This window comes from Suricata suricatta, chromosome 5 (genome assembly GCF_006229205.1).
Source record: "Suricata suricatta isolate VVHF042 chromosome 5, meerkat_22Aug2017_6uvM2_HiC, whole genome shotgun sequence".
Lineage (NCBI taxonomy): Eukaryota > Metazoa > Chordata > Mammalia > Carnivora > Herpestidae > Suricata > Suricata suricatta.
Genome location: NC_043704.1, coordinates 17,051,527 through 17,060,790, shown reverse-complemented (window position 1 = coordinate 17,060,790; position 9,264 = coordinate 17,051,527). Strand labels below are relative to the sequence as shown.

General features: G+C 38.6%; 1 protein-coding gene across 1 annotated transcript; it reads right to left on the bottom strand.

Moving 5' to 3' along the window:
• Window positions 1–2,424: 2,424 nt before the first annotated feature.
• Window positions 2,425–2,718, bottom strand: LOC115291572 (40S ribosomal protein S26-like). Its single transcript, XM_029939083.1, has one exon. It carries the CDS (start codon window positions 2,716–2,718, stop codon window positions 2,425–2,427), a length of 294 nt encoding a protein of 97 aa, XP_029794943.1.
• Between the last annotated feature and the right edge of the window lie 6,546 nt (window positions 2,719–9,264).

The window sequence follows — 9,264 nt, the reverse complement described above, 5'->3', positions numbered from 1 at the left end:
CCCCTTCTATCTCGCTCCTCCCCCCCAGTCGCTCGTGCGCATGTGCGCCCTCTTTCTCAAAAAAAAAAGCATTTTAAAAATATTAAAAAATAAATAAAAGGTTGTGAAATGGCCTCATTGGACGCAGACAAAGGCATAGGTGACACAGATGGATGAGGTAGAAGGTACTTAGTAAATTTCAAAGTCTGTACCATTTTTTTCCCATGTATTTTTTTTTTAAAGAGTGCTATTGTGGGGGCCTGGGTAGTTCAGTCGGCAGCTCAGGTCATGCATGATCTTACCATTTTCGAGTTCCAGCCCCACATGGGGCTCCCTCTTGTCAACACAGAGCCCCCTTCAGATCCTCTGTCCCTTCTCTCTTTGCTCCTCCCTCATTCATTCACTCTCTCTCTCTCTGAAAAATAAATTTAAAAAGCATTTAAAAAATAAATAAAGGGTGCTTTTGGTGCATATGACATCTGTTTAATGATAAATAGCTCAAGATTTAGAAATTAACTGGTGAATACATTCGTTGTTGCAGTCACAATCTCACATATGGGAATCTGGTACTGAAATTCGTTTTGGACAATAACATAAAACTTAAGACTACTTAAGAATTCTTTTGAGAATCTGGCACTAACTAATTATGCATTGACACCAAAGCTGAAATGTTATTCTTTTCTCTGTCCATGTCTGAATGATTCAGATTAGTTATCTAACTACCAGCAATTTCCATTTCCCTCACAGATCGACCTCTATAATAATAACAACAATATCAGCAATAATAATAAAAACTATGGCAGCCAAGTTTTATTAATCCCTTAACATGTGCCACTGTGTTAGGTCTTTTACCAATAAATGTTTAATTTTCATAACACCACATACAGTGGGGTATAATTATACCTATTTTATGGAATAGCAGTTCATGCTTTCCTTACTCTAAGCCCTTCTTTTTTAATAAAGAAAAGGAAATTTTAAGCAAACAAGTTTCATTGAGTGATCTGAATTATAGTATTTCAAAAGCAGCACGGTTTGGTGAACTAAATAGCAATCCTATTTTGGCTCTGGTTTCCTCAACGACTTGGCTTCTTTTCCCTCAGTTTTAAGTTATGAATAGCTTTATATAATTGCTGACGTTTAATCTCTGTGCAATGCTTCGAGAGAAATCTCTTAAGGTATAAAACCCTCAATTATTCCTCTTTTTATGAGGGGAGAGAATTGGAAAGGACTTGAGCGCTTTGCTTTAAACAGACAGATTTAGAGTCTGGAACGGTTGACTCCTAGCCATTCAGAGAGAATCTAAAAGAGTCATGCAATAAAATTACAAAACAAACATCTTTTGGGGAACTGAGATCCTCTCTGGACTGCCCACGTTGGAAAACTGTGTTCACGCTTACCCTCTTCTTTGCACTCCTTCCTCCTTTTTTCTCTGCCTCTGTTCTCTTTATTGGCTTTGTATGATTAAAGAGTCATTTAGTACCTGACCACACACAAAAGAAATAGGGGGAGTTTGACTTTCTCCATGGCATATGAAAAGGAATTCATTTTAAAACATGTTGCATTTATTTTACAGATGACTTTTCTTGTTTTATAGTTATAGTTCTAAACTCTCTCCAACTTGCTCTGCGTATTTATTTCCTCACTTTGCATTGTGCCAAAAGGAAAACAAAAAGCAATCGTATACCAAGGACACCCTCTAAGTAAAGATGATTTCCCCCAGTCCTGACTGTGAGCTTTCTCCTCCCCACTGATAGAAAGTGTTAGAATCAGGAAGTAGCATGAGTCATTACTATTGCCACACATTCAGGAAAACCCCTGCTTGTCTTCCTCTCTACCCTATGTATGACAGGAGGTAAATTTTCAGAACATATGTTCAGGAGTTTTCTGTAAGAATGAAGCATCGATTTGATTAAAAATAATACAAGGAAGGGCAGACATAAAAAATCTTTGAAGAGCAGAAGGATGAGTCTGACCTAATTTGTTTATAGGCTAGTTGTTTGGACGTGGGAAAGCAGTTTCCATTTCTTACACCTCCTCCAAAATGGCTACATCTCCTGGATTAGGTCACCCAAACATACCCCACCCCCCAAGTGGCTAACGTACACACAGGATTGTTTCTGTGGGGAAGGCACATTCAGCTTTCCAGTTTGATTACCAGGGACATGTTCAACAAAATGGAAAGACAACCTGCAGAATGGGAGAAAATATTTGCAAACCATATAGTTAATGTTATACATGGTGTGAAGTAGGGGGTTCAATGTTATTCTTTTGCAGTCAGGTGTTCTAACACTATTTGTTGAATAGATTATTGTTCGTGTGTGTGTATTTTTAAAGTATAATCTCCATTTTATTTTAGTTTTTGCACAGAACAGTTTTTCTTCAGTCCTTAAAGACTTAGCTCCTTACATGGGCTTTGGTGGAGCTCATGGGGCAGCACCTGTGGGTCTAAATTGGGGTGGGGTCCTTCTGTGCTTCGTGAAGATGATTCCTAACTACTCCGTGAATGGCACACCTCACACAGTGATGTAGTTTTGTATACGGCTTGAAAAGCATGTAGGCATTGAAGACATCTGCTTCAGAAATGTCCTTGATGGTGGCAGCCTCCACTATGTTCGGAATAATGAACTTCGTAATGGCCTTTTCCTTGGGCACACAACGGGGACAGTAGGTGCCGTGAACAGGTTGCATTTGACCATGGCCCTGTCTGGCGTGACCGTTATTCCTTCTTTTCCGGGTCATCTTGGAAGCAAGGACCCAAGACAGTGAGAAGATTATTGTTTATCCATTAAATTATGCCAGTACTGCGTTGTCTTTACTACTGTATTACTGTAGCTTTGTAATAAGTTTGGAAACTGGGAAGTCTAAATCCTACAAGTTTCTTAATCTTTTAGAAGATTGCTTTGAATATTCTGTTTCCATGAGTTTCCACATACATTTTAGCCTGTCAGTTTCTTCAAAAACTAGCAGCTGGGACTTTGAGAGGGATTGGGTTGAATGCATAGATGAATTTATGGAATATTGCCATCTTAACAATAGTGCCTTCTGATCCATGAATATGGGATGTTTTTCCATTTATTTAGATATTCTTAATTTCTTTCAATGACATTTTGTAGATTTTCAGTATATAAATCTTGTGCTTTAAATAAATGTATTTCTATTCTTGTTTTGCTCTTGTAAATGGAATTATTTTCTTGATTATATTTTTGGACTATTCTCACTCTTTCCTTTAATTCTTTTTATAAGCATTTAAAATTTTTTTTAATGTTTATTATTTTTTTTGAGAGAGAGAGAGAGACAGAGTGTGACCAGGAGAGTCACAGAATGAGAGGGAGACACAGGCTCCCGGCTCTGAGCAGTCAGCACAGAGCCTGACGTGGGGCTCAAACTCACGAACCACGAGATCGTGACCTGAGCCAAAGTCAGACACTTACCTGCCTGAGCCATCCAGGCGCCCCTCCTTTAATTCTCTAAACATGGTTTCCTTTGGTTTGTTCAGTGGTTTAAAGTCTTGGTTTAAAAAGTCTGACGTCTGGTCATTGTTAGAATTGTCTGGTTGTTTTCTTTGGCATGGGCTATACATTCCTGCTTCATTATGTGTCTCAGATTTTTCTGTTGAAAACGTATTTTTCGGTTTTAAACAATATATTGTGGCAACTCTGGAAATCAGATGCTCTCCCTAGGCTTTGTTGTTGCTGTTTTTGTTGGTTGGTTTGTTTGTTTGTTAATATTGTCGCTGTTGGTTAATTCATTGGTTTAGTGACTTTCCCGCAGTTTTTCTGTAAAGTCTGTGTTTTTTGTCATAGGTGGCTGTTGAAATCTCTGCCTGGTTAGCTTTGTGGTCAGTTCATGACTAGCTAGAGATTTCCATAAGTGCTTTGAACTAATAACTCTTTCAGCCTTTGTTTGTTGGGACCTTACAGCTCTGTCCTAGCTTGTGCAGAGCCTCAAGGCAAGCTAGAAAGGAGAGATGAGGACCTTCTTAGGCCTTTTCTGTGTAGGCACATGGTCATCTAGTTTTCTAAGAATGTGTGTGAGCTTTTCAAAGTCCCTTACGGACCTCTCAGTGCCCTGTTGTTCTTTTTTAAGTGTTTTGATAAGCCCCACTCAGTAACCTCATCTCAGCTGCAATATTAAACGATTGCCACTGACTTGTTTTTCAAAGCCCCTAGAATTAGGGATGTTGGTATAGAGCATGTTCTGAGTCAGGTAATATAAAGACAGGTCCGGAGAAGGGATTTTCAATAAGCAGCCATATTGGTCAAATGTTGACAATTATGGGGCTTTGGGGAAGTTCCAAACCCATTCTACTCTCTCCAGTGAGACTGCTGGTTCACACAGCTATCACGTTGTGAATATTTGGGTCTTCAATGGGAGAGAAGGATGGTTCTTACCAAGATTTAGCCATTTTTCTTGACAAACAAGACTTGGAATTTTGTAATTCTTTAGTTATCTTCCAGAATACAGAAAAATTTGATTTTGACTTTTGCCACAACTTTTATTGCTTTTATGGAGAAACAGATTTTTGGAAATCCATATTCTGCTGTTCAAGAATGACTCTTTTTTTCAATGATGTTAAAAGATAATTTAATTTTTTTGTTTATTCATTAAATATATATATAAAAATCAAATATTAAACACATGGCAAAGATTTTATTTAACTCATTACTTAATGTGGGATCTAATAAGATATATTTGAGAGAGTGAGATCCAGTTGTGTATATATACATAATTTATTTATATGTATACATATATATATAAAATGTGGGATCCAGTTATATATTTAAGAGAGTATTGAAAGAACACACACACACACACACACACACACACGCACATACAGACAACTGAGAACTCTGAATAGTTTTACAACTGATGTATATTTGGTTACTATTGTCAGCCCAACAATTATATTTTACAGATCTCGATTCACTTGCATTTCCTCAGAATATAATCATTTGCATTATGATCAGTTTCTACAACTTTCGGAGTTGTAAAATAGCTGAAAGACAGTGAAAGGCAAAGATACATTAGAAGGGTATGGACAAGACACACGGTAATCTTTTTTTGTCTGTCTCCAAGTCCTTCACGATTTTTCCCGATACAGGAGTGGAGAGGAGAGCTCAGAGGTGGCACACAGGCATGCGGCCAAAGGGGCCTTTCATGGCCCCACCCCAGGGAGTCAGTTCTTCTATGTCCCAGACTCTTCATCTGTGAGGGGAAGGGGATGCGCTGGGTGATCACTAAGGGTCCTTCCATTTCAACAGCGTTCTCCAGAGTGTGGGTCTCGGACCAGCAGTGGCGGCATCACCCGAAAACTTGCTAGAAATACAAATTCTCAGGCTCCACCCCAGGCCAACTGAATCAGAAACTCTAGGGTGAGTTCCAAGAATCCGTGTTTTTATGAGCTCCCCAGGTGATTCTGATAGTTACATTTTGAGAACCATTCCATCCCAGATTTCTATGAGATGAGTCTTTGCTATCAGGGGGACTCGGTTATCATAAGAGTATATTCACTCCTTCCTCCTGAAGTTGGAAAGCATACGATTCTATGTATGTGTAAAAGAGAAAGGTCAGTTTGGTTGAAGCTTCATTGGTCTAGGCAAAACTTCAATATACTATTTATTTCAACATAACCAGTGTATTTATCTATTTATTTTTAAATGCTTATCGGTGAGATCATGACCTGGGCTGATATCAAGAGTTGGATGCTCAACTGACTGAGCCACCCAGCTACTCCTTTGCCATCATTTTAATCCAAAACTTTCATTTATCTTTCCCTTCTGTGAATTCTAATATCCTCTGTGGTTTTTTTTAATACCAGTATTGTGGCTGGGTCTGGGAAAATTCTATGAGGATTGTAGTAAGCTTTTGAAAATGAGTAACATTCGCTAAACTATTGAACACTATTAGTTTTCTAAAGTCAGTCTCTCTTTCTTTCTTTAATCATAAAAAAGGGTAGGGGGGATGTATTAATGATCTCTTTCCATTTAGAAAAGTTCCTAAGAGTTAAAAATATGAATTCTGCATCTATTAAAAATAATACTCCTTATCACATTAATTTATTTTCAGATGTCTGACTGTCAGGACCGTGTAGTGAAAGCCATGATAAATATGATACAGGCGGATATATAGAATTCTCTAGCAAGATTCCCTCACTACGGACTTCACTGCACCAGAAGGCTGTTGAGGGGTTGCTCTGCGTTGGTGGCCATGTTGCTTGTAAAGGAATGATGTGTTTTCAGTTGGCTTGTCATCCACTGAAAGTTAAAAAAAAAAATAAGAATGAGAATCTATAGGTTAAATATCAAGTTTTCCACTACAGGCCGATTTAATAATATGTTCATGCTACACATTAACTAAAATGTCTGAGATTTTACCACGTCTTCATTAGACAGTCAATGTGGTTTTGATGACCCAGTCCTCCAAGTATTTCCAGAGGAAACAGTGACAGGAAATTTTAAATTCTGACAAAGATTTATTCAGTTGTTCTTTGGTGGGGAAGAAGAGCTGTATAGTGATTATTAAAACATTCAGAACTCATAATTCTTCTTGTTCTGAGCAAATGCCAGTTCTCTAGGCTTATTAGCCTCTAAGATCACAGAATTCCGAAAATGTTCCAGAAAGTTCTCTCTTCTTTAACACTTGTACTCATCTATTCATGTCAGCAAATAAGATGGCCTTAATATATTAGAAAGTGTATCATGTAAAAAGGAAGTGAAAATTACAAATTTGGGAAAAGAATGTGATACAAAGAAATGCATTCTGGGTTTAGGAGACAAACCATGAAAACTTCTGAGAAAAAGCTAAATATATGAGGTGGTCACTAACTCAACATTTTAAATTCCCCAGTGCTGAATTTTTATGGTTTGCAAGCAATCTGAAAGGCATTAAGTTTCTAGGAAAAAGTGTTGCAATTCTGGATTTTTGCTTGTCTTTGACCCTAATAAGGCTGTTTAAAAATAAAGTTATCAAGGGAACTTGAGCTGTCTCTAAAATAAGGAATCATGCTCTGTTCTTACAAGCCTCTGATATCACATACCTTCTTACTTTATAAAAGCTCAGGTTTGCTGAGGATTAAAATGTTAAGAATCTAGTTATGCAGAGAAAACAGGAGTTGTTTTCTGTGTCAAAAATGATTGGTTCTGAAACTCTAGAATAGTGTCGTCCAATATTACTTTCTGTAATGATGACAGTCTTTCATATTTACACAGTTCAGTATGGTAGCATTAGCCACATGGGCCTATAAACATGGCTAATGTGGGTGCCTGCGTGTCTCGGTTGGTTAAGCATCTGACTTCAGCTCAGGTCCTGATCTCACCATTTGTGAGTTCGAGTCCTATGTCAGGTAAGCTCAAGTCCTGCTTCAGGTGAACCCCACTTCTCTCTCTCTCTTCCCCACTCTCTCTCTGCTCTTCACTCACTTGGACTGTCTCTTTCTCTCCCTCCCCCTCCAAAAAAATGAAGAAGAAAAATGGCTAATGTGATGGATACACTGAATATTTATTTATTTTTTTACTTAAAAAAAATGTAAATAGCTATAGTGGCCAGTGACTACTGTGTTAGACAATTCAGCTCTAAGAATATTTTCTTTCCATTATGAATTTAAAGTTTACAGCAATATTATTTCTTAATGTTATTTTCTACTTTATGGATTTAGAAAAAAACATTTTGGGGGCGCCTGGGTGCCTCAGTCAGTTAAGCGTCTGACTCTTGACATTGGCTCAGGTCATGATCTCACAGTTTGTGGGTTCAAGCTACACACTGGGCTCTGCATTGGCAGTGCAGAGCCTACTTTAGATTCTCTCTCTCTGCCTCTCCCCAACTAATGCTCTCTCTCTCTTAGAGATATTTTTTTGAAAATAATGACATGAAGTAGTCCACCAGACAGTGTTGTGTAAGTGATAAAAATGCTTGACCTAAAGTCCGAGTCCCCTCACATCTAGAGTCTATGGGGAAGGCTTGATTGGCATACAGAACAGAACCGGAGCACGGGGATGTAGGTCAGCCATTTTCTATTTTTATTTGTTTATTTTTATTGTTTATTTGTTTATTTTTATTTGCTTACTCTTGATCAAATCATTTGATTTATTTTATCTTTTTCTTTAAAAGTTTTAATATTTATTTATGAAAAAAATTTATTATTTTTTAAATGTTTATTTATTATTGAGAGAGAGAACAGATCATGAGCAGGGGAGGGACAGAGAGAGAGAGGGAGACATAGAATCCAAAGCAGATTCCAGGCTTTGAGCTGTCTGCACAGAGCCTGATGCAGGGCTTGAACCCATAGCTGATGACCTGAGCCGAACTTGGACACTTAGCTGAGTGAGGCACCAGGTGCCCCTATTTTATCCTTTTCTGACTGGCATTTACATTTTGAAACTGGGATAAATAAAGGACTCAGTTTCTAGATGTGTACACTGCCTGCCTGCCGCTACCCGCAGGAAAGACTGGAGATGATGAACTAGTGTGAATGATGGCCTGCGGAGCCTCCTGTGAGCTCTGTCTTTATTTATTTTTTTAAAATATTTTATTTTTAATATTTATTTATTTTTAAAAGAGAGAGAGAGACAGAGCACACAAGGGAGGGAGAGAGAGAGGGGGAGACATGAAATCTGAAGCAGGCTCCAGGCTCCGGGCTGTCAGCACAGAGCCTGAACCCAGCAACTGTGAGATCATGACCTGAGCCGAAGTCAGATGCCCAACCGACTGAGCCACCCTTATTTTAAATGTAATGTTAATTGTGTTTCTTAAAACATCATCTTTTCATTGGTTCTTTCCTTCAGGATTGAATTACAGACCACATAGGAAAAACTGGTTTCATTACTTAGTAATTATGCTTTAGATATAAAATCGGACTTATAAGGGAGAAAAATGGAAAACAAACTTCTTTCCAGCCCTCTGTCAATTCTCCCTTCCTGCCTCTGGATAATATCTGTCTCATAGATCTCCTTTGCAGGAACTAGAAAGTTTAGCCCGGAGTACTACAAAACCTCCAATCACTCATCCCATGGAAGCCTTCCCTCATCCACCATAGCTCAGGTCTTGGGCCCTGGAAGTCTGCAGTGGGGAAGGGGTATCCAGTCAGCCTCTCTGCTCTTCCCTGCACTTTCTCTTCCACCAGCAACCTGCTGTTTCTTGTGCCTCCAGGGTAGGATGGAGGAGGGTAGGGAGTTTTCAAGGAATGGAAGAGTCTTAATAGGCTGGCACTGTTGCAATTTGGTGTTTTGGGTTCTCTGGGAAGAGATGCCCAAAGGAACACTCAACACTTTCTCTCATGGAGCGTTTGTG